The 24,863-nt window shown below is 43.4% G+C and overlaps 1 protein-coding gene across 3 annotated transcripts in view; it reads left to right on the top strand.

The window, feature by feature from the left end:
- Positions 1 to 1,678: 1,678 nt before the first annotated feature.
- The window catches only part of IDO2 (indoleamine 2,3-dioxygenase 2), a 44,703-nt gene continuing 21,518 nt past the window's right edge, over positions 1,679 to 24,863 (top strand). The window contains exons 1-6 of one of the 3 annotated variants that reach the window (XM_008706342.2): positions 1,679 to 2,131; positions 7,800 to 7,919; positions 10,155 to 10,273; positions 12,423 to 12,437; positions 13,882 to 13,981; positions 15,302 to 15,419. In XM_008706342.2, coding sequence (XP_008704564.2) covers positions 2,030 to 2,131; positions 7,800 to 7,919; positions 10,155 to 10,273; positions 12,423 to 12,437; positions 13,882 to 13,981; positions 15,302 to 15,419 — 574 coding nt within the window. In that variant the 5' untranslated portion in view covers positions 1,679 to 2,029. Of the gene's footprint in view, positions 2,132 to 6,915; positions 7,166 to 7,799; positions 7,920 to 10,154; positions 10,274 to 12,422; positions 12,438 to 13,881; positions 13,982 to 15,301; positions 15,420 to 24,863 lie in introns of those variants that run through there. The other 2 variants (XM_040643229.1, XM_040643230.1) reach the window with 2 other exon arrangements.

The following is a 24,863-nucleotide window of genomic DNA, read 5'->3' as shown; positions in this document are numbered from 1 at the left end:
CTAAAATCTGAACCCTGCTTCCATGACCCTGACCTACCTTTCTATATATAGAAAGACTAATATACATGAGTATCTTCTTAATTTTTTTTTCCAAAAGAGACAGTCTTCCTTTAACTTTCTACTGATACACCTGACCTTCTGATGGGTCCCTTCTTTGATGTCTTCTAATGTCTTGACTTCTGTAAGGCGATTCTCTTCTGGCTCATTGAACCTGTCTTTGATCTGCAGGCTGGATTCACTTCCTCTGCCTGCTGTCATTATTCCCCAGTGTGCTGATCTGGGTCTTCTCCTTTCACATTGGGACTTCTGAATTACTTTATACACTCTCGTGGTTTTAATTACACGTGGAGTTTTCACCATAGTTATGCCTCCCAACCGTGCATTTCTAATCCTAATTTTTTTTTCCTGAACTTCATACTGCAGATGCACTCACCCGGTATGTGGCCATATCTTGACATTCCACAGACATTTTAGACTATAAATATTGAAAAATAAATTCACTATTTTTATGCCTTCTCTTTGACATCCCCCTGCATTTCTGTTTCAATCTGTGTTCCCATGTATATTCAGTAACCTATTTTCTAAATGTGGAAATCACCCTTACGGCCTCTCCTTCTTAACCCAGAGACACAACATTCAGTTGCAAAATTTATATTCTGAAAAAGGAGGCCCAGACCATAGGGATAGATGAGGAGTTGGCAAACTCTTTCTGTAAAGGGCCAAACAGTAAATACCTGAAGTTTTCCATACCATATAGTTTTTCTGTTGCAACTACTCGACTCTGCTTCTGTAACGTGAAAGCATCCATAGACAATATGTAAACACACAAGGGTGACTGTATTCCAATGTAAGTTTACTTACAGCAATAGGTATAGTGCGCCATTTCCTGGGATGGAGTTAGGATTGCTGAAATTCAGCCTATGTTCTACTTGGCTAAACCCTGGATCAAGCACAGGCACTGCTATTAGACTAGAAGTCATCTTGCCCTTAGCCGCCCCCCCCCCCGCCGCCACCCTCTAAATATCCAAGGTTTTTTTTTTTTTTTTTTTTAAGATTTACTTATTTATTTGAAAGAGAGAGAGTGCAAGCTGGGGGAGGGTTAGAGGGAGAGAAACACAAGCTGGGGGAGGGTTAGAGGGAGAGAAACACAAGCAGACTCCTCCTAGCCAAGTGCAGAGCTTGGACGCTGGATCTCACCACCCTGAGATCACGACCTGAGCTGAAATCAAGAGTTGGACCCTTAACTGACTAAGCCACCTAGGTGCTCCTTCCCAAATATTTCTTGAACATTTCTTTCCTAAATTCATTGTCATTGCCTAAATTTAGTCCTCAAATAGTACTTCAAAGCTTTCCTAATCTGACTTTATATTTTCAAATCTTACAAACAAAATTATCTTTCTAAAATTCAAATCAAACCATGTCACCAAGTATATGAAAAGTAAATTCTTATGTACTTCATAAAAAGCACATTTGATCTGATTTTCTGATCTCATCATCAATCACCTTTTCTCTTGAGCTTTATATTCCAGTAACACTGAGTCACCTGTAGTCCCAGGAAGCACCACTGTCTCTATATCCACTATCCCTTCTGTTTTACTGCCTTCCCATTTTCAAATTTCCCCCTAGCAAAGTCACCTTCAGACTCTAACACTGGCCCCAATTGTCATATTTCTACAAATACTTCCCTTTAATTTCCCACAACTGCTGACAGAATTAACAACTTCCTCTTCTTTGCAAGTTCTTAAGCTTATACACACATCAGTAATTGAACATATTACACTGCATTGGGATATATCTGACTACGTTTTTTTCTGCCTTACTAGACCACATGCTCCTTAAGCCCAAGGACTGTATTTCAGTCATCTGTGTGTTTTTAATGCTTAGCATAGGGACCAGCATAGACTGAATTGTCAATACTTGTTAAACTGAACTGACCTGAATTCTAATTTAAAACTGAAATCTGAAAGCAGCTACTCCCCCAAGGCTGTTTCCCAGAGAGGTCTAAAATACTGAGATGTTTCCATTTTGAATGCAGAAAGAACTTCCAGATCATTTTAGGCCTTGGATGGAAATTGCCAATGAACTCCCTCATCTGATTGAGAGTCACCAGCTTCAAGCTCGAGTGAACAAGGTATACCTTTTTTATTCTTCTCTTTAAGTTCTTTTTTTCTCTTTAAGTTCTTCTCACCATCCTATTTTCATTCCAACACCACATTCCTTTCTCAGCATTATGGAAGTGGGCCAATGGACCCAGGGACACCAGTTATGCTATTGAGATTACCAAGAAAGTTAACTCACCTTTTCCGAAGAGTGGAATGATTTTTTTCCTCATATTATACGCATTTCCCTAAAATTTTCAAAGCTTGCACAAAACAACTTCTGGAACATATTAAGTACCCAACAAATATTTGTTTTCAGAAGGAAGGCTGTCTGGTTGGGAATTATAGGTAAGCTGATGGATAAGACCTAGCTGGAGAAGGGTAGGCATTGAAATTCTCAGTGTCCTCCTTGCGTATCACATGGTTAGTGTTCCTGTCCTTTGATTTTACCATCGGGGTCTCATAGAATAGTTGAGCCAAGAGAATTGCTGAGTTATAAAGTTAGGTTGGTAAGTTCTGTAGAAATAATTGATAAGAGGAACAATATTTTCCATGAATGAGTAAGAAACAGTGAAACTTCTTGGTCCCAGGGGGGAACTCAGTATCCCAAAGTAATACGAAGAAGATGTAACAAGAAAACATAGACTTTGAATCAGGAAAACCTGAGTTTGAATCTTGTTTTTATCACATAGTAGCTAACCAACTTGTAAACAAATTATTTCACCCCTGTAATTCTGCCTCCTTATTTACAGAAGGAGAGAGAAGTTCTGGTCTCATAGAATTGTTGCAAGGACTAAATGACTTCCTTAGTCCCTGCCATTCAACAGTGTTCAATATGTTTTTATACTTCCCTCTAGTCTCTTCTCCATGGGCTTTAATCCCACCAATGTGGAGTGCCATGAGGTTTCAGAGATACAAGAAAGGTTTTCCATCATGGACTTAAACATATTTAATACCTATAAATACTAATGGATTTCAAAGTACTTACCAGATTCCTGCTAAGTGCAGACACAAGATTGGAAATCCTGTAAGAGATGCAAGAGACTGTCTTCAGTGTTTATGAAGATGGCAAACTAAACCTAGTTATTTTCCTGTTGCATAAAGTCTCATTAACATGACCGAAGAAATACAAAATGAAGAAGAAAAATAAGAAAATATCTTTAAGTGCAGGAAAACAAGAGAAAGTATCAAAGGTGGATAAAACTTTAAGAATGTTTGTTTCATATTAAGCAAATTATATCAGAGTCTATGGTACCCACGCAAAGCATTCAACCAAAGCGAATTCAACTGTAGCCTCCTTCTCCCATCTCAGAGTAGCAGGGCATAGAAGCAAGGTGGGGTCAGGAACAGTTTGTAGAAGGACAGATTAAGTTTCAGTTTGTGAACTACACAGTTCTCTGCGCAGGCTTTCATTAGGCTTTATTTGACTAAACTATCACGAGTGAAGTGAAGGACTCATTGAACTGGTGCTCCTCATATGTTAAATATCAGTGAGAAAAGGCCGGGAGTGTACAGCTAACTTCTGGCTACTGAAAACGTGGAAGTTGGGCAAAGAGTTTAGTACAGTTGTGAAAATAATCCCTTGACACTTCTATTGGGTTGAATAGTGTCTCTCCAGAAATTGTCCACTTGGAACCTAGGACAGTGACCTTATTTGGAAATAGGGTCTTTGCAGATATAATCAAGGTAAATGAGGTCATACTGTATTAGGGTGCACTCTGATTCAATATGACCAGTGTCCTTATAAGAAGAAGGAAATGTGGACACAGACTCACATATACACAGGGAAGAACACCATGTGAGGATAGAGGCAGAGATAGGAGAGATGCATTGTCTATAAGCCAAAGTGTGCCAAGAGTTGCTGATAATCACCAGAAAGAAACTGGGAAGGGAACATGGAACAGATTGTCTCTCAGAAACTCCAGAAGGAACCAACCTTATACACAGCTTAATTTCAGATTTCTATAGCCAGAATTGTGAGAGAATACAGTTCTACTGTTTTAAGCTTCTGAGTTGGTGTTCCTTTGTGGAGGTGCACTAGGAAACTATTACAACACTCGTGGCCAGTTTCTACATTTCTAATTAGTTATAAAACATCTAACTACATGAAACCACTTTTAAGACTTCACTGGGGCACCTGACAGGCTCAGTCAGTAGAGTATATAACTCTTCATCTTGGGGTTGTAGTTTCGAGACCCACAATGGGTATAGTGATTACTTAAAAAGAAAAAAAAATCCTAAAAAAAAAAAAATAGACTTCACCAGCACAGGCTGAGACTGAATCAATTGGAAATCAGTCATGGAAGGCAAATATTATGGCTTCCAGGACCATACATGGAGCTACAGACCAAAAAATTGTACTCTTGAGTCCTTTACTTGGCACAGACAATACAATCATTGGATTTACATTTTTGATCTTAAAGTACCTCCAGGCCAGTCACCTTGCTCTTAGAAAGTTCCAGGAAGCCTATCTGTATTTTGGTAAAAAGCAAACAAAACTTGTTTCTTGGTTTAGGTACACCCATCCTATTCCAGAAAGAGTCCCCTTTCTCCACTCCACTGCCACGAAACACGACAGGCAACTGACTTGCTCCCAAGAAGCTACATAAGAGGAGACCCAGCAGCACTGTGGAAACACGATTAAGGGACGCTGCAGTAGCCACTAGTTCTGATAGAACCAACCACCGTTCCTGAACACAAATGGATAACACCAAATTACCATGTAATATGAAGAGAAGGAATAAGTCAAAACGCAGTAGGAAGGGACTGGACATTCACAACTAATGGCTTTGATGAGGTCAGATTCTAATTAATGAGATCAAGTTCTAATTAATGTCTCCAGTGTATTTACGTCATAAAAATAAGTGAAGTTGTCCATAAAAAGAACTATTGGGGGAGCAAAGAAATAAGCAAGCAAAAAACTCAATATAAACTCAAATAAATCAGAGAAACATTGATTATAGAAAAAGGACACACTCTTTATAAAGTATAAAGCAAAAATGAAAGAAACGCCAACTCTCAGAAAGATAAAGTATATGCAAAGGAGAAATGGATGACCCAATTTCTACCAACTAGACTTCCTAAAACAGAGTGGTATAGGAGGAGGAAAAGCAAAGCTTCAAGCATAGAAGAACAAAGTTTTTCAGATCTTATGAAAGATTTGAGTACTTTATCAGAAAGACAATGGGGGTGGGGGGGCACACACAGATATCCTTGTGAAATTTCAAATTTTCTAGAACAAGAAGAAAACTTTGGAAGTTTTAATCAGGAAACAATAAAAAACAAAACCAGGTTACTTATGGAGTAACAGGATTATTTATAATAATAAGTATTAAGAGACAATTTAACACCTCTTTGAACAAATTAAAATTAAAAAAGAAAATTCAGCATAATCAAGTGCTGATGAGGATATGTACCAAAAGAGACACTCATTCATTTTGCTGGTGGGGATGCAAAAAATAGTACAGCTACTTTGGAAGACAGTTTGGCAGATTCTTATGAAGTTGAATATAGACTTTTCATATGACCCAGCAATCACTTTCCTAAATATTTACCCAAGTCAACTGGAAATTTATGTGTGTGGAAAAGCTTCTATGTAACTGTTTATAGCAGCTTTATTCATAATTCCTTAAACTGGGAATAACCAGCTTGTCTGGTTATCAGTGAAACTGAGTACGTGGACTGAATGTTTTTATTGCTCCCAAACACAGATGTTGAATTCTTTTTTTTTTTTTTTAAGATTTTATTTATTTATTTGACACAGATAGAGACAGCCAGCGAGAGAGGGAACACAAGCAGGGGGAGTGGGAGAGGAAGAAGCAGGCTCATAGCGGAGGAGCCTGATGTGGGGCTCGATCCCACAACGCCGGGATCACGCCCTGAGCCAAAGGCAGATGCTTAACCGCTTAACCGCTGTGCCACCCAGGTGCCCCCAGACGTTGAATTCTTAATCCCCAATGTGATGGTATTAGAAGGTGGGGCTTTGAGGGGGTGAGTTAGTCAGGGTTCTCCAAAGAAACAGAAGCAATAGGATATAGGCAGACATAGAGAAAAAGATTTATTAGGAGGGACGGGCCCACTTGACTGTAGAGGCTTCAGCCTGCCAGTTAGGGGCCTAGGAAACCTGAGGGCCAAGGTGGCCAACAGTGTAAATCCCAGCCTGAGTCCGAAGGTCCGAGCACCGAGAGCACCGATGTTCCAAGCCAATAGAAGATGGCTGTCTCAGCGCAGACAGAAAATTCATCCTTCCTTCACTTTTTGGTTTTATCCAGGCTCTAATGGAATGGATGATGCCCACCCCAGTCACTGAACACAATGTTCTTTATTCAGCCTACTGTTCAAATGCTATTCTCTTCCAAAAACACTCCCTCAGAGACACACCCAGAAATAATGTTTTACCAGTTTTCTGGGCATCCCTCAGCCTGGTCAAGTCGACAAATGAAATTGACCGACACAGAATGTAACTAGGTCGGGAGCGTGGAACCTTCATAAAGAGGATTATTGTGTGCTTATAAAAGTGCACTCAATAAATAACCATTGTTAGAATTTTCAGGCTGCTTCCGGTTGACACGCAACATCTCAGCAGCCACCCCCGCCCCGCCCCCCCCACACACGCAAGCACGCGAGCCTAGAGCCCATTGCATTGCATTTGCGATTCTGTCCGAGCCAATTTTTGGGAGGAAAAAACACGCAGCTGCTCTGGCAGACAGACACGGAAAGGCTGCCCTCTAGCGGAGAACAGAGGGAGGATTCTGTCCCGGAGGCTCAGGCGCGAGCTGCAGGGAGGGAGCCTGGGTGAGAGAAGCCGCGGGTCTGAGGCTGCTCTGCGGTGCCTGGAGCTTGAAACGATACACAAGACGTCCGCTACTACCGTTTGTGGCACTTTCGGACCCCAGAGAGGGGAAGCTCTGGATCAGGCTGTGTCTGGCGCTGGGGCAGCCGTGGGAGGAAGGAGGAGAGCAGAGGTGGGGAGGGGGCGTGCCAGGAAGCTGGCGCTCCTTGTTGGCGTCAACGAAGCCCGGCCGAAAGGGAGAAAGCGGCCATTGTTTAAGCAGGGCTGTCGATAAGTAAGTTCTGTGCAGGGGGTGGTTTCGTGAGGACACCCTCTGTAAACTTCCAAGTGACACATTCCCCGAGGAAAAGGGCATGGGGAGGTGAAAACACCCGGCCAGGGTCATTGGAAGTGTTCAAAGAAGGACGGCACAACCCTGGACCCAGTTCCGCTAATGCGCCCTAGGGATTTGGTCAAATTCCCAACTCCCCTGGGCCGCCTTTCGCTTCAGAGGGTCAGGAGAGAGCAAGGCCCGCAGCGCAGGCTTGTTACCGCGCCAACCAAGCAGAGGCGCCTCGGTGGGCAGGGCTGGTTCTGTGAAGTAAAGGACCCCGGTCTTGGGAATTCGTTCTTCGAGAACACTCTAACCAACCTGTCAGTTCGGTGGAGGCGACCAGTGGGTGGCACAACCATGGGGGCCATTTGGGAGCTTGGATGGAGTGGTTCGGTGTTGCCCGACCATGGTGCCTGGAATCCCTCCATACTGCGGGGTCTTCGGATCAGGGGGAGGATGGGTGGGCACGGAGGCGCTTCGTTCCTCCACTCAAATGTAACCTGTTCCTTACACACGAAGAACCCTGCAAGTCAGAGAACCCCTGTGCCCATCCTCCCCCCTGCCGCTGATAACGTGTGGGTATTGCTGTGAACAGATGCCCCTCCTGAACTGCCGGTTCCTCAGGGGTTACCGGGAACAGCGCCTCGCCCACTTGGTTCTGAGCGTGATGGCCATGGGCTACGTGTGGCAGAGAGGAGAGAACCAGCCCGAGGAGGTAAGGGACGAAGAGATGTCCGCCTTGTCTGTGGCAGGTCTGCTGCTCCTGGAGTATGCTCCCTGCTTGGCCTCACGCTGTTTTTCTGGAAGATAAGTCCTCTCTTGTTTTCTCTGGCTCTCCGTTGAAGGAAGGGCAAGTGGCCCATTTCAATAAAAGAATTTTTTTCCCTAAGAAGCTTTTTTTTTTTTTTTTTAACTTGTAGCCTTTTCTCCCTTTCATTAGCTTTCCGGCAGTCATGCCTCATGATGCATTTGAAGGCAAGAGCTGAGGTCCTATAACTTAATGATAGCTTACCTTTCACGGCATTTTGTCTGCCTCTGCACATACATTATCTCTTGATTTTCACAATCCCATAAGTAAAACTCCACTGTGCCCATTTTACAGACAGCTGAGGACCGCAGAAGGTGAGGTCCTTTTCTGAGGTCAGAGAGCAAGTGAGTGTAAAATGGAAGGCCATGCTCAGACCTTTTGATTCACCAATGTAACCTTTCCCTAGAGGCACTCATGGACATTAACAAGACTGATTTTAATTTTTAATACTACTTTCTTTCTACTGATTATTGGTCTCTTAATAATTTATTTAAATCTCTTCTGAATCTTGACTTAACGTTTTATGGTTTCATCCTGAACCTTGCGACGTGAAGTCTCTGAGTTCCACTAACGGCAGTAAAAAGCACTACTCCCTTTCATTTTGCAGAAGTGTGCCTTTTCCAGGAATCAGAGTTAGCATTGTTCGAGTACTTCATGTTCACTGGGCAGCCCCAGCCTATTTGGTTTGCTTGATTGATCCTGGCCCTTCCTTCCAAGTAAACAGGGAAACTCCCTAAGAGAAAAGGCAGGGAGGCTGAGAAGGGAGAGAGGAGGACATAAGAGTTACTTCAGAGTTTTTAAATGTCAGTACATCTTATTTTTTAAAAATTGTGTGTCTGATAAAAGAAAGTTTGAAATCTAGGCGCACTGCAGAACATCCCACGGAGTTCCCCTCCCCCTTGTGTTCAAACCATAATCCTAGATCCCGGGAAGGGGTAGAGAAGGCTGACAGGACAGGGAGTCTCTAACTTTGAGGTGTGTACTTTCAGAGGAACGGGGAGCCCCTGTTCACGGCCTTAGATCATCTGTGACCTTCTCTGCATCTCATCTCATAACTTTTCACTGAAATAAGCACCTCCCTTCCACACTGCCCTCCTCTTTCCCTAATTCCCAAGGGAAGCTAAACTTAAGTTTGAATTTTAAGACTCTTTAAAGTTCTTCATTGTTTTCTTCCTAAAAAACAGTTCTGCCCCAAGTCTAATCTAAAAATCTAAGGGAAAACAAAGGCAGAAGTGGGGCTTCTTTAATAGGTACTTTTATCTTAGGGGGAAATAAAAGTGGAAGTGGAAGATAGGGAGCATGAGAATGTTCTTTTGGATCTAAGCTAATTTAGCCTTGTCCACAGATAAGAGACCTCCTTGGTCCCCCATAGATCTGAATGGTTTTTCTGGACTTCTGGGCAGATAAGTCTCTTTGGAGTGGTCCTAAGATAACTTAGGGGTTGAAAGGGAACTGTCTTCAGGTGACTTACGTGAAGCTATTATTGGGTTTGACTTACGAAGTGATGGACAGTGTTGGCTGCCACACAGGATGAAGTGTTCTATCCTCCCCATTCCTCTTCCCGACTGACAGAGAAACACACACACGTACGTGTGTCTATACATACACACATGTGTATACGTGCTTGCGGTCTTATACACACAAACAGATATATCAACATATTTAGGTAGTTGTCTCTGTCTGTAGATAAGTAGATAGATACAGAGATAGAGATTTTTTCCCACTATTCATCAACTCAGTCCCCAGTTTATGTTCAAACATTTGGTGATGCCCTTCTTTGCAGTCAATTTTCAGAGATTATATTATACTGTATCTGTATGTATGTGCTCCAGCTTTGTAATATTCATATATATTTCAGCTTGTACTTATAAACAATATATCCGCTAGATTGTAAACAGAAAAAATATGAGAGTAAGGTGTGTGTTTACGGATCACTCAGATAATACCAGTTTTATTGCTTCAGGTCATTTCTCTACCACAGGATTGCTGGACTAGAGGGCAACCATGAATACCTCCTCTGCTGCATTCTTTCTAAAATATACTAATTGTATATTCTGTCATATCATATTGTATGTGGATTTGTCTCTCTGTTGTATATTCTATCGTATCGTAATTGCATGTATCTGGATTTATATCTAAAAGGTTCTGCCAAGAAATCTTGCCATTCCCCTTGTCGAAGTCTCCAGGAGCTTGGGGCTCCCTCCTATCCTGGTCCACTCAGACCTGGTGCTGACAAACTGGACCCCTAGGAATCCAGAGAGGTAAGATGGGGAGTGAGTGCTTGGATGTGAACAGACTAAAACTGAGTCCTGTGACTTTTACTCTCCCTACAGTAAAGGCCCTGGCTTTTTCAGTGAACTTGTGATCAGAGATGTTCATATTTATTGTCTGCTTTACGGTTGCAAAGAAGGATGAACCTGAACACAAGTTCAAAATCGCAGTTCCCAGCAGTTTCACTCTGAATCATTGGTACAGGATACACTTTTCTTGTTTGCTTCTATATCCGATCTGAATTTCTCAACTCGACCTTCAAGCTCCTGCATAATTAGACTTCACTCAAATTATCTCCTGTTCCCTAACATGCCCTCCATTCATGTCAAGTTAGGACCAAAGACTTCAGTAAGTGATCGTGATATAGCGATCATAAATGAATGATTATGGGTGAATTAAGTGGAGAGCTCTGGATAAGCTGGATTGAGAACTGGATGAATGATGCTGTTTCTTCTACCTAGCTGGCATCAATCCTCTGAAAGTTGGGCTTGGAATGTAGGCAGGCATTAGTCTAAAGAAAAATAGCGTGAGTTTTTAACAATCAATAGAGTGGGTGGAAGAGAGGAAGTATTTAATTTCCCTTTGAAATTTATTATCACAGCTGGATTTATTTCAGGCTGTAGATACAAGAGATAGTGCTTTGTGACTTAATAAAATAGCTAAAGGGACATTTAGGTTAGATGTGAGGAGGAACTTCCTCAGCATCACCTCAGAGGAGATGATGGGAATCTGTTCTAGAGGATTAAACACTTAACAAACAATGTAACTTTCCGGACTAATTTGTGTGCTCCTTGGAAGAAGAGAGGCCATCTCATCTCTCTAAAGAGCTCTGAGCCCTTGGAGGATACATTTTCCATAATTATTAATAATGATCTTTGACCAATTCTACTTTCATAACAAAATTGATGATCAATATTCTCATGAAAAGCTGTTGAATCTGGCTCAGAGTTTTGACAGAAAAAAAATAATAACTGTGTGTGTAGAAATGATTCTGGTCGGGGCACCCGGGTGGCTCAGTTGATTAAGTGTCTACCTTCAGCTCAGGTCATGACCCCGGGGTCCTGGGATCAAGTCCCACATTGGCCTCCCTGCTCAGTGGGGAGCCTGCTTCTCCCTCCGTCCCTCCCTCCTGCTTGTGCACGCTCTCTCTCTCTCTCTAACAAATAAATAAATAAAATCTTTAAGAAAAAATAAACCTCATGCAAGCAAGTTTATTACCCCATTTTAAAAAAATTAAATTCAGACTTATACAAAAAAAAAAAAAAAATCAGGAAGCAGCTTGGTGAGGGGGTGAAACTTGACCTAAGGTGTGTGCTAAAGGTGAGTAAGAGCAGAAGAGTTAGAACAGAAATGTGGGTTTGTGGCGATGACAAACATATGAAAAGAAGAAGATAATTTATGATGCTGGCCACAAGCTAAATGTTCTGGGGCTCGTGTGTGAGTTCAGATTCAGCTCACTCTGTCACACCGTGGCTTGCAGGAGAGGAAAACTCCCTTCTTCCCTTCTAGGTTCGTTGGCTGGTCTGATAATTAAGTGGACATCAGAGAGATTAATAAGAGAAAAACAAATTAAATTTGTGCATACGGGAGCCCGTAAAAATATGAGACTCCAAAAGTGACCAAAACAAGAAGCTTCTCTGCTTTTAGAGAAGAAAGCAATACATTCAGGAAGGATTGACAAGACAAAGGGGTTTGGACAAGACAAAGGGGTGGCAAATTCGTGAAGAAGTAACAAAGTGTGTTTATGCAGGCTTCTCAGCCGGAAATTCCCTATTGCAGGTGATAAGGACACTTTCCATTCTCCTGGTACAGGAGGGTACCTTTCATGTAGCAGATTTATTTCCTGCTTTCAGGGGAACAAAGGAGGTCAGAGTGTCCTTCTTGTACCAGCTCTTTCTTAAGTAATGTTAGTTCAAATAATCAATGTGCCAAAGCAATGCATTTTACGGTGGCATATTCTGCTCACAGTGTAGTCACTACCTGTGACATCCCAAGTGTGCGTGGGTGTGCGTGCACTGCAGGTGCATTTGCACACAGGTGTGCGTGCCTGTGTATGTGTGACCGCAAAAGGCATACCCGGCTTACAAACTCATTTGTTCTTTTATTCTTTTTTTCTCTTTGTGGTTGTCAATACTGAAGACCCCTGGAAATCGGGTAAGTTCTCAGGAGTCCTTCACTCACTTTAGAATACATACAAACTCAAAGCTTACAAATAAACAAAAAAGAAAGCACACTAATTTTTATGTATGGTATATAAACTACCTAAAAATGCCTGAAGAGAAAAGACTAGAAGGACAATTGCCAAAAAGTAGCAGTCCAAAAGTTAACAGTGGTGCCTCTGCTTTGTAAGAATTAGGGGATTAATTTTCTTTACTATGTTTTCCAATCTGTGCATAATGAAACAAAGTGCAATGGAAAGAAAGAAAGAAAGAAAGAAAGAAAGAAAGAAAGAAAGAAAAGAGAGAGAAAGAAAGAAAGAAAGGAAGAAAGAAAGAAAGAAAAAAAGAAAGGAAGAAAAAAAGAACTCTACCAATTTTCTAATTCTCTGTGATTCTTTGAAGTCTGGTGATCTAAAAAAGATCCCTGGTCTCACCATAATGTCTGTGAATGGCCAAATTGCAGGCAGTGGCTGCTGCAGCCACAGAATGCCTTTGAAAGGTCTTATTTTACATGGACTGGCGCTCGTGGGGCACGTCTGGTCCAGACATCCTCAGTCCCCTCTTTCCCCAGAGAGCAAAATTAGCCTCTGAATGAGGCTCATGAGCGGGTTCAGTATAAAAGCTGTAGCTCAGCAGATGGAGGGTGGAAGGGTGAAGACACCACCTTCCATGCTAGTCTGACTCCGCCGGCACAGGGGAGTTGCTGACTTATCTTTCTTCTGTGTTTGGTTTTCATCTCCTGTCATGCTTAAGATGTTAGAGGCAGAAGTGATTTATGGAGGGAAGTGTTCGGTTTTATAGACTGGATCGACATCTGGGATATTTGAATCTGTATGATGGCTGGTCATTTAAAATCGATCCCTGCATCACAGTCTTCCTGCTGTCATTCTACAATAATACAGCACTTGGGGAAAAAGGTCACTGATGAGAAAGAGCCCTAGTCTGGGTTATGAGATATTCCTGCCCTGGTCCTGTGACTCATCCATCAGCTGCGTGACTCAGGGAAACCATTGTGCTTCTCTGGGCCTTGGTTTCATGTCTAAAATAGGAGCATGGAATTAGCTGTTGCCGGTGGTCACTGCAGCCCCGGGACTCTCTGCTCCTGACAGGAATGGTGTGATGGGCCCCAGATGGCCCTGTGGAGAATCAGCAGTGCCTGCCCACGTATGCTTCAGTTGATGCACTGGGGTGACAGGCGGGGACCGTCAGAGACACGCTAGACTTTGGGAGTCTTCAGGTCCCGGGGTGTGGGCTGGAGTAGATCTGCTCTCTCTTTTGTTTTTGAACGTGTCTGGAGGCACATCCTTCTCCCCAGGGCTATCTGAGGGGGTTTCTCTCAGAGACCTCTCGCTCTCACGTTTGTCTGACTCTGAGGTGGCCTGGGGCTGTGCCTCACGGTGTCCAAACCTCACTAACCATGTGGTCATTTCCTTTCCAAGGAACTTGGACATCATTGTCTCATTTCCTGGGGGAGAGAGCCTGCGTGGCTTTATACTGGTGACTGTTTTGGTGGAGAAAGCAGCAGTACCTGGGATTAAGGTATTTTCTTCACAGAACTTATTTTTTTTTCCTAAATGAGGAATTAGCGTGAGCTTGACTTGCCACCAAGTCCCTTTCCCTGTGGTGAACTAATCAGTATAGGTGAGCACAGGCCTTGTCCTAGTTGGTTCATGTCTGAAAAAAGAGGTCTGAGTTCTAGCCCACAGAGATACCTCCCATTCCTCAACAACCATAAAACCTGGATGACCCTTTGTCCATTCAATAGACAAGCCTAGTTCTAAGCAATGAATGTCTGGGGGAACAAGACAGACACAGTTCTGGCATCCACATAAGCTCACCATCCAGTGGAGGAAGATGGACTGATGGATACGGTAACAAGAAAAAAAAAAGGTAGTGTTTCATGAAAAGACATCTAAAACCTAATCCAGACTTGCAGGGTCAAGCAAAGGGAAATGAGAGCTGGAGTTAAAAATCCAATTAGTATGGGGTAGGAATTGAGGTTTGGGAGTGGTATTCCTGGTCCAGAGAACTGTAATGCAAAGCTTCAGAGGACAATGAATCATTCAGATACCCTAGCCTTGGGGGGTTGCAAACCCGAATTTCTTCAGGGGTCAGGCAGGTAACAGGAAGGTCAGGTATGAGTGGCAGGTGATCAGCTAGAGATTTTATGTCTTGCCTAAAGATATTTAAGTGGATTTTTGTCTTTCCTCACTTGCTGCCTTCACTGGTAAGCATACTTTGAATGCTTACCGTGTCCTTAGTAGAGTGACCAGATTGTGGTACAACTATTTTAGCACTCCTCTTTCCCCTCAAAAGTGAAACTATATGGTTACTCTACTTCTCATTCCTGTGTTTAGTTCTTTGAAAGATACAGAGTAAAGTATTGATCTTCCAAATATAGCTTACCTAAGGTGGAGACTGCCAGAGACAAGGAAGGCTTCCTGGTGGAGGGGGTTCTGAAGGTAAGGGATCTACAGAATCTCATTTTATGTACAACAGAGCTCAGGAGTGAGGGTGCCCCAATTCAAGATCACAGAAGGAGCAAGCAGAAGTAGAAATAATCATAATGTGAGACAAATCCAGAAGAAGGAACAAAATTGATGGTGTTATGCCCTTGAGAGTTACAAGAAGTAGCAACCAATGGGAAAGATCCAGAAAGACTTAACTAGGGATCTGCCTGGGAGGTGCCCAGAAAGATTCTGGCTCTCAGGAAGACCTCAGCATATCTAGTTCAGGAATGCCCCCGGGGAGTGCAGCAGTCAGAGTGGTGCCCTTCCTCTAGATTCCCACCGCTCTGCTGCTCCCTCCCTCTCAATGGACTGAATGTCAGTGAATTGAGTGAATGGATCTCCTCTTTAGGCACTTGTTCAGGCGGTGAATGCCATCTTGCAGCGCAGCCAGAACTCCCTGCTCCAAGCCCTGCAACGACTGAAACTCTCCATTCAGGATATCACCAGAACCTTAGGACAAATGCATGGTATGCAGCTCCTGAAGAGTGAGGGCTCTGCTTGGGACAAAAGGGCCTGGAGGTTTGGCAATGTCCACAAGATGGCAATGGTGCATTAGCTTTGTTTTAAGACAACCAGTTGTACTCCTGGAAAATGATTTCTCAGTTTCTTGTGGGTTTATTCTTCTTTATATTCTCTTGTGATTCGGTGGCTGCTGCTTCTCGTTGGCCATCTATCTCTTTGCATGTTGAGGTCTTGCATGAAACTGGGGAGGGAGGGGTGGAGCATGCACTGGTTGTACATGCCTCTGTCCAGCAATGCTAGGTTACTGCAGGGCAGAATTATGGTATGAGGGAGTTTGTGCTTACACTCTTGAAAGCCTCTTTGATTCTTTGTTCTCAAGTGGGACCTGAGATGACTGACCTTGGCTGGCTTTGGGCCTTAATCTGAAGGCCCTTCCAGTGCTCTCCTCTGTGGCTACTTTAAGGATGAGTTATCATAGGCATGGCCAGTTAAGTGGCCTGCCCTCCCTGTGATTGATTACCTCTTATTCTGATGACCCCAGCTCTTCAACTTCCTCTATCAGAAGAATCTAGAAAATGGAACTAATGTGTGTTTGAGGAAGGTGTGGGAGAGGGGTGTGATCTGTTTAACAGGGGGTGAGGATCTAACTATCAGTTTCCCTGAATCTTGTTTCACTGACAGATAGAGGGAGTCCAAGAAAGGAGAGGTTTATGGGAAACAGGACAGGAGGGAGGGAGGGGGGAGCAAAGGAGGACATAGGGTGGTGCCCAGCTTTATTGCCTTCTATTAAAGGAGTAAATTTATTTGTCATCTCAGGCTCTCTGCACGAGCAGAAGTCCATCTGAAGTCATGGCGTTACGTATTATGGAAATAATACATTATTTTCAACTTCCTGTTTTACATTTCAGGTTCACATTTCCCTGAACTTTAATTTTAAAGCCCTATGGATCGCATCAGCAGGTCTCCTGCCAAACAAGCACTCCAAACTGAGTGACATGGATTTGACCCTTGCCAAAGGACCCTGAGGATATCACTCAGGGTCCCAAGACCAGGGGAGGTACATTGCAGGTGCATTCAGGTCATATGAAGGAGCCAAAGTGAGTAGTCTGGAAGCTCATGAGAGGCCCTTCACCCTGTCACAGTGCCTGCAGCGGTGAGATGGCACCGCCACGTCCATCACAGCCTTTCCCCCTGCTCCTCGTCAGAGGCACATCTGCAGCCCTGGTGCTCTCTTGACTATTGTCTGTAGGAGGTGTGATGGCCAGGGGAGGTACCAGGCCCACTTCCCTTGTTTCCCCGAAAAGGCAACTTTTCCCACACAGACATAATTCCTTTTAAAGGCTTTACCTGGGGTCACTGTGGTGAAGTAGATGAATGCAAGCATCAGACTGCATTTTCCAATGCGACTCTGACGCGCCTACGGTCTGTGTCCTCACTTGTGAAGTTGGGGGGCTCGGGACATGCCTGTAATCAACAGCAGGCAGCAGAAGCAACACCACCTGAGCTGAGGCAGGCTAGAGAAGGTGATGCGACTGCCACCTCGTAGTCACCACGCAAAAATGCCACCCCCTCTGAGGCCCCGGTGCTGTGAATGAGGGGTCGGGCCGTACAGGGAGGCCATACGCAGATGCTCCATTTGGCATCTGACCCGGGTGCGAATGAGCCCTTGGTATGATTCTAGGTTCCCACCTTCAGATCATCCTCAGTCTTCAGTCTTCCCAGCTGAGGACCCAAACACTGAAGCAGAGGAAAGCCTTCCCCTGTGTCCTGTCCAAATTTCTAACGCACAGAATCCATGAGCATAGTAAACTGGCTGTTTGATGCCACTGACTTCGGAGCGGTTAGTCATGCAGCCATAGTAAACAGAGAAATGAAATTATAAAAATAACAAATACTAGAAACTGCAGAGTTTACAGAATCATACGGATTTGTTAGTCACTGCGTCTGGTTTATCATTAATGACTTTTTTTCTGCACCATCAACAAAGCTCAGCTGTAATTTTCCCTCTGCTTTCTCCCCCCAAATGGAGCTCACCCAAAAATTCTTTTTGAGCTCAACCTTAGCAAGAGTGGTGGGCTCTACTCCCTTCATACATACCTCACTGCCAGGCTGGACAGCCTGGAAACATGCCCAAGGCAGGGGAGAAGGTACTCTTTATTTTAAGGCTGCAGTTTGTTTGCCGAGGACCCCCGTGCTGTCCCTAGGCCTTCGCCCAGCCCACACGTGACTTCTACCTCCCAGCCTTACATGATCCTCAGCACGGACCGGAAAATAAAGCCAGACCACTCTGTGTTCATAGTCTGACTCTTCTTGAGGCAGAATCCCTAACAGCACCACACTGAAGACCATGCCCACCGCCCTGCATTGCTTGCTGCAAGTCAGCACTGGGCGCCTGCAGGATCTGTGTGTTGGAAGGTTAAAATATGTTCGGATTTCCAAGCAGCCAGATTACAGTGGCACATCTTTTGGCATGTTTCTCAATAGCTCTTGTTTTTAGGAATTCATTTCCTCCTTAGAAAAGCTGAAGGATAAATTGCTTTCCAAAAAGCCATGGAAATTTTTACCTTGTATTTCCTTCTGCATCGACACAATTTCTAGCTTCTCCCTGACCGATTGGTAGCTGTAAGATTTTTTCCTTTAATAGTAGAGCAAGGAGTCAAAATGTTTCCTTTTAACAGTTTGGTTTGTGTTTATTTTTTTTTAATTTTTTTTTTAATAATGATTTTTTATTATATTATGTTAGTCACCATACAGTACATCCCCGGTTTTCGATGTAAGGCTCGATGATTCATTAGTTGTGTATAACACCCAGTGCACCATGCAATATGTGCCCTCCTTACTACCCATCACCGGCCTATCCCATTCCCCCACACCCTCCCCTCTGTAGCCCTCAGTTTGTTTCTCATAGTCCATAGTCTCTCATGTTTCATTCCCCCTTCTGATTACCCCCCCTTTCTTTATCCCTTTCTTCCCCTACTGATCATTCTAGTTCTTATGTTCCATAGATGAGAGAAATCATATGATAGTTGTCTTTCTCTGCTTGACTTATTTCACTAAGCATTATCTCCTCCAGTGCCGTCCATGTTGTAGCAAATGTTGAGAACTCATTCTTTCTGATTGCTGAGTAATATTCCATTGTATATATGGACCACAACTTCTTAATCCAGTCATCTGTTGAAGGGCATCTCGGCTCCTTCCACGATTTAGCTATTGTGGACATTGCTGCTATGAACATTGGGGTGCATATGGCCCTTCTCTTCACTACGTCTGTATCTTTGGGGTAAACACCCAGTAGTGCAATGGCTGGATCATAGGGTAGCTCAATTTTTAACTTTTTAAGGGACCTCCACACTGTTTTCCAGAGTGGCTGTACCAACTTGCATTCCCACCAACAATGTAGGAGGGATCCCCTTTCTCCACATCCTCTCCAACAATTGTTGTTTCTTGCCTTGTCTATTTTTGCCATTCTAACTGGCGTAAGGTGGTATCTCAGTGTGGTTTTGATTTGAATTTCCTTGATGGCTAATGATTTTGAACATTTTTTCATGTGTCTGTTAGCCATTTGTATGTCTTCATTGGAAAAGTGTCTGTTCATATCTTCTGCCCATTTTTTGATTTGTTTATTTGTTTCTCGTGTATTGAGTTTGAGAAGTTCTTTGTAGATCTTGGATACCAGTCCTTTATCTGTAGTGTCATTTGCAAATATATTCTCCCATTCCGTGGGCTGCCTCTTAGTTTTTCTGACTGTTTCCTTGGCTGTGCAGAAACTTTTAATCTTGATGAAGTCCCATAAATTCATTTTATCTTTTGTTTCTCTTGCCTTTGGGGATGTGTCATGAAAAAGGTTGCTTTGGCCGATGTCGTAGAGGTTGCTGCCTATGTTCTCCTCTAGAATTTTGATGGATTCCTGTCTCACATCGAGGTCTTTCATCCATTTGGAGTTTATTTTTGTGTATGGTGTGAGAGAGTGGTCAAGTTTCATTCTTTTGCATGTAGCTGTCCAATTTTCCCAGCACCATTTATTGAAGAGACTGTCTTTTTCCCACCGGATGTTTTTTCCTGCTTTATCAAATATTAGTTGCCCAAAGAGCCGAGGGTCCATTTCTGGGCTCTCTATTCTGTTCCATTGGTCTATGTGTCTGTTTTTGTGCCAGTACCATGCTGTCTTTGTGATCACAGCTTTGTAGTACAGCTCGAAATCCGGCATTGTGATGCCCCCAGCTTTGTTTTTCCTTTTCAACAGTTCCTTGGAGATTCGGGGCCTTTTCTGTTTCCATACAAATTTAAGGACTATTTGTTCCAGTTCTTTGAAAAATGTCCTCGGTATTTTGATCGGGATAGCATTGAAAGTGTAGATTGCTCTGGGTAGCATGGACATTTTAACTATGTTAATTCTTCCAATCCATGAGCATGGAATATCTTTCCATCTTTTTATGTCTTCCTCAATGTCTTTCAAGAGTGATTTATAGTTTCTAGAATATAGGTCCTTTACGTCTCTGGTTAAGTTAATTCCAAGGTAACGTATGGTTTTTGGTGCTATTGTAAATGGGATGGATTCCCTAATTTCTCTTTCTTCGGTCTCGTTATTCGTGTATAGAAATGCAACTGATTTCTGAGCATTGATTTTGTATCCCGCCACGTTACTGAATTGCTCTATAACTTCTAATAGTTTGGGAGTGGCTTCTTTTGGGTTTTCCATATAGAGTATCATGTCATCTGCAAAGAGAGACATTTTGACTTCTTCTTTGCCAATTTGAATACCTTTGATCCCTTTTTGTCGTCTGATTGCTGTTGCAAGGACTTCTAGTACTATGTTGAATAATAGTGGCGAGAGTGGGCATCCTTGTCGAGTTCCTGATCTTAAGGGAAAGGCTTCCAGCTTTTCCCCATTGAGAATAATATTTGCAGTAGGCTTTTCATAGATGGCTTTTATGAGATTGAGAAATGTACCTTCTATTCCTACACTCTGAAGGGTTTTAATCAGGAAAGGATGCTGTATTTTGTCAAATGCTTTTTCGGCATCGATTGAGAGGATCATATGGTTCCTGAGTCTTTTCTTGTTGATATGATGTATCACGCTGATTGATTTGCGAATATTGAACCACGCTTGCATCCCAGGTATGAATCCCACTTGATCGTGATGGATAATCCTTTTAATGTACTGTTGGATTCTATTAGCAAGTATCTTGTTGAGGATTTTGGCGTCCATATTCATTAGGGAAATCGGTCTGTAATTCTCCTTTTTGAGGGGGTCTTTGCCTGGTTTGGGGATCAAGGTAATATTGGCCTCATAGAATGAGTTTGGTAGCTTTCCTTCTGTTTCTATTTTTTGAAATAGCTTTAGGAGAATAGGTATTATTTCTTCTTTGAATGTTTGGTAGAATTCCCCAGGAAAACCGTCCGGGCCTGGAGTTTTGTTATTTGGAAGGTTGTTTATCACTGACTCAATTTCTTCATAATTAATTGGCCTGTTTAAGGAATCAATTTCTTCCGGTTTCAATCTTGGTAGTTTATAGGTTTCCAGGAAGGATTCCATCTCTTCCAGATTGCTTAGTTTATTGGCATATAGCTGTTGATAAAAATTTCTAATAATCCTTCCAATTTCAATGGTGTTCGTCGTGACCTCTCCTTTTTCATTCATAATTTTAATAATCTGGGTCCTTTCTCTTTTCTTTTGGATAAGTCTTGCCAGTGGTCTGTCAATTTTATTGATTCTCTCAAAGAACCAGCTTCTAGTCCTGTTGATCTGCTCTACTGTACTTCTGGTTTCTGCTTGATTGATTTCAGCTCTAATTTTGGTCAACTGCTTCCTCGTGCGTGGATTAGGCCTGTCCCTCTGTTGCTGTTCCAGCTTCTTGAGGTGAGAATATAAAAACTGCATTTTAGATTTTTCTATTCTTTTGAGTGAGGCTTGGATGGCTATGTATTTCCCCCTTAGGACTGCCTTTGCAGTATCCCATAGGTTTTGGACTGTTGTATTTTCATTCTCATTGGTCTCCATAAATTGTTTAATTTGATTTTTGATTTCCTGGTTTATCGAGTCATTCCTGAGCAGGATGGTTCTTAGTCTCCAAGTGTTTGAGTTTCTTCCAAATTTTTCCTTGTGGTTGAGTTCCAATTTCAGAGCGTTGTGGTCTGAGAATATGCAGGGGATAATTTCAATCTTTTGGTATCGGTTGAGACCTGTTTTGTGTCCCAGAACATGGTCTATTCTTGAGAATGTTCCATGGGCATTAGAATAGAATGAGTATTCTTTGGTTCTGGGGTGTAGTGTTCTATATATATCTATGAGGTCCAACTCGTCGAGTATGGCATTCAAAGCCTTTGATTCTTTGCTTAGTTTTTGCCAGGGTGTTCTGTCTATTTCTGAGAGTGGAGTGTTGAGGTCCCCTACTATTAATGTATTTTTATTTATATGTCTCTTTATTCTGGTTAAGAGTTGGCTTGTGTATCTTGCTGCTCCCCTGTTGGGGGCATATATATTTATAATTGTCATATCCACTTGTTGAATACTTCCCTTAAGAATAATATAGTGCCCTTCTGCATCTCTAACTATAGTCTGTAGTTTAAAATCCAATTTATCTGATATGAGAATTGCTACCCCAGCTTTCTTTTGAGGTCCATTTGCGTGAAAGATGGTACTCCATCCCCTTACTCTCAGTCTGAATGCATCTTTGGGTTCGAAATGAGTCTCTTGTAGACAGCAAATGGATGGGTCATTTCTTTTTATCCAATCTGCAACCCTGTGGCGTTTTATGGGATGGTTCAAACCATTTACATTAAGACTGATTACTGAGAGATATGATTTTAATGTTGCCATGTTGCCAGTAAAGTCTTTGTTTGTATTGGCTGTGACTTTCTGTTCTGTATCACTCTTGGGGCCTTTTTACTTTTATAGAACCCCCCGTAATATCTCCTGTAGGGCTGGTTTCGTGGTTACAAAATTGGTTAGTGACTGGCGATTCTGAAATGTCTTTATTTCTCCATCAATTCTGAATGACAGCCTTGCTGGATAAAGGATCCTTGGCTGCATGTTTTTCTCTGAAAGAGCTTTAAATATGCTCCCCCAACCCTTTCTCTCATTCCAGGTCTGTGTAGACAGGTCTGACGTAATTCTGATGCTTTTGCCTTGGTACGTGAGAAATTTCTTTGCCCTGGCCGCTTTCAATACTGTATCCTTGCATCTAATATTTGCGAATTGCACTATGACGTGACGTGGCGTAGGTTTGTCGTGGTTGAGCTTGGGAGGGGTCCTCTCTGCCTCTTGGACACGAATGTTTGTTTCCCTTGCTAGATTAGGGAAGTTTTCAGCTACAATTTGTTCAAATATCTCTTCTAGACCTCTGTTTTTCTCCACCCCCTCGGGGATGCCGATGATTCTAACATTGGATCGTTTCATTGAGTCAGTAATCTCCCGTAACCTACATTCGTGGGCGTGGATTTTTTTAAGACCATCTTCTATTTTCATTTTTTCCTCTATTAACCCATCCTCCAATTCACTAACCCGTTCCTCTGCTTCTGCGACCCTGGCCGTCAGAGCCTCTAGTTTTGCCTGCATTTGGCTCATAGAATTTTTAATTTCTGTCAGATTCGCTCTCATTTCTGTCCTTAGGGATTCTATATTCTCAGTAACCTTTTCGTTAATAGTTTTTTCAATTCTACTCATCATTTTGACCATCGTTACTCTGAATTCCATTTCTGATAATTTGGTTACATCCATATCCATTATTTCTGTGGCAGAGGCCACAGAATCACTGTCTTTTCTTTGCTGGGGGGGGCTTCTCCTTCTTGTCATTCTGATGAAGAGAGGTTGCGGGGTTTCCAGAGCCCAAATTATTGACTGGGTCCCAGGCCGTGCCCCTTGTTTTATAGGGATCTTAGGGATGTGGGCTTCTTCTTTAAAGATTTTATTTATTTATTTATGTGGCAGCCAACCAGCGAGAGAGGGAACAGAAGCAGGGGAGTGGGAGAGGAAGAAGCAGGCTCCCAGCGGAGGAGCCCGATGAGGGACTCCTTTCCGGAACGCCGGGATCACGCCCTAAGCCGAAGGCAGGCGCTCAATGACTGCGCCACCCAGGCGCCCGGGTTGTGGGCTTCTTGATTTTTCAGCCTGCCTTCTGTGTTCTGGGGGAGGGGCCTGCCGCGCCAATACTCAGGCAACCCTGTTTGGGTAGAGTCTCCGTGTCCCCTGCGAGGGAGGATGGGGATGGGCACTCTCTGAGCCGGTATTTCCAGGCTTTTGTTCTCTGGCGGCTTTCCCTGGCGGTTTGCTGTGCCTCTTCTGAGAGTCAGAGCAGCAGCGGCCAAATTTCAGCCTCTGTCACGGAACAGAAGGATTGCGGCCCGTTCTCTACTAATGTTCTGGCCACTTTAACTCTGTTTCTGTTGGTGCTGCTCAACCCTGCAGCGTCCGGGGCGGCGTAACGCACCAACTCGGCGACCCTCCCTCACTTCCAGGGCTGGCGCATCTCTTCCTTTGTGTTTCTAATGCCGCCAGCCACTGATTGCGCTCTCTTTCTCCGGTCTCAGTCTATGCCCTGTGAGCACACCTCGATTCGGGGAGTTTGCGTGAGAAGACTGGTGGCGGCACCTGGTTCAGGGTCTCAGTCTGCTGTTTCTTGGGTGCCGACCGCGAGTCCGCCTCCCCGTGCAGATGGCCCGCCAGCCGCCCACGCCCGCGCGGCGCTCAGGAGTTCCCGGTCTCAGTCTGGATCCGGAGCACACCGGGATTCCGGTGTTCCGAGAATGGCTGGGGCGCGTTCACGGCTCACCGGTCTCAGTCCGCTCTCTCGGGTGCCCTCTGTAAGTCCGCCCGCTCCCCGTGCAGGTGTGGCCGCTTCCCGGCGCCCAAGCGCGGCGGCTCCCTCACCCCTTCCGTTTATCTTCCGTTATCCGTGCACGGTTTACAGCTCCCCTCTTCGTACCTCAATACTCAGCGCTGGAGATGTTCATTTGTAGAGATCAGATGCATCTTCCTGCGTCTCAGGCTGATTCCGTGGTTATTTAGGCTGGTCTGGTACCTATCCAGCTCGACTCAGGGGACCGGCTGAAAAAGGGGTCCCCTACTCCTCCGCCATCTTAACTCCTGGTTTGTGTTTAAATCAGGTTTCTTAATCAGTGAATGGGTGTGAAATGGTGTGTGAACTTCTGCCACTGCCCCCATCTGGTTGGCTCACTTAATTTTGTCTAAGGGATTTTTCTTCCTAATTTGAAAACTTATTTTTGTCTAAAACCAATTGGAAACAAAAGTCTTGCTTTCATTTTTATTTATCTTAAATTGAAACTTTAAAGTGGGGTGTAATCAGGACACTCTTAGATTTGTTGAAAGTGTTTTTGACATTTGTACAAAAGAATTTGTGATAAAGTTAGCATATCCAGGTGCTCCCCAAAGAATCACATGACAACTAAGTTTTGTTTGTAACTGATCCATTTTCATGCATTAATAATCA

This window comes from Ursus maritimus, unplaced genomic scaffold (genome assembly GCF_017311325.1).
Source record: "Ursus maritimus isolate PB19 unplaced genomic scaffold, ASM1731132v1 scaffold_28, whole genome shotgun sequence".
Classification (NCBI taxonomy): Eukaryota; Metazoa; Chordata; class Mammalia; order Carnivora; family Ursidae; genus Ursus; species Ursus maritimus.
This window is presented reverse-complemented; position numbering and strand designations above follow the sequence as displayed.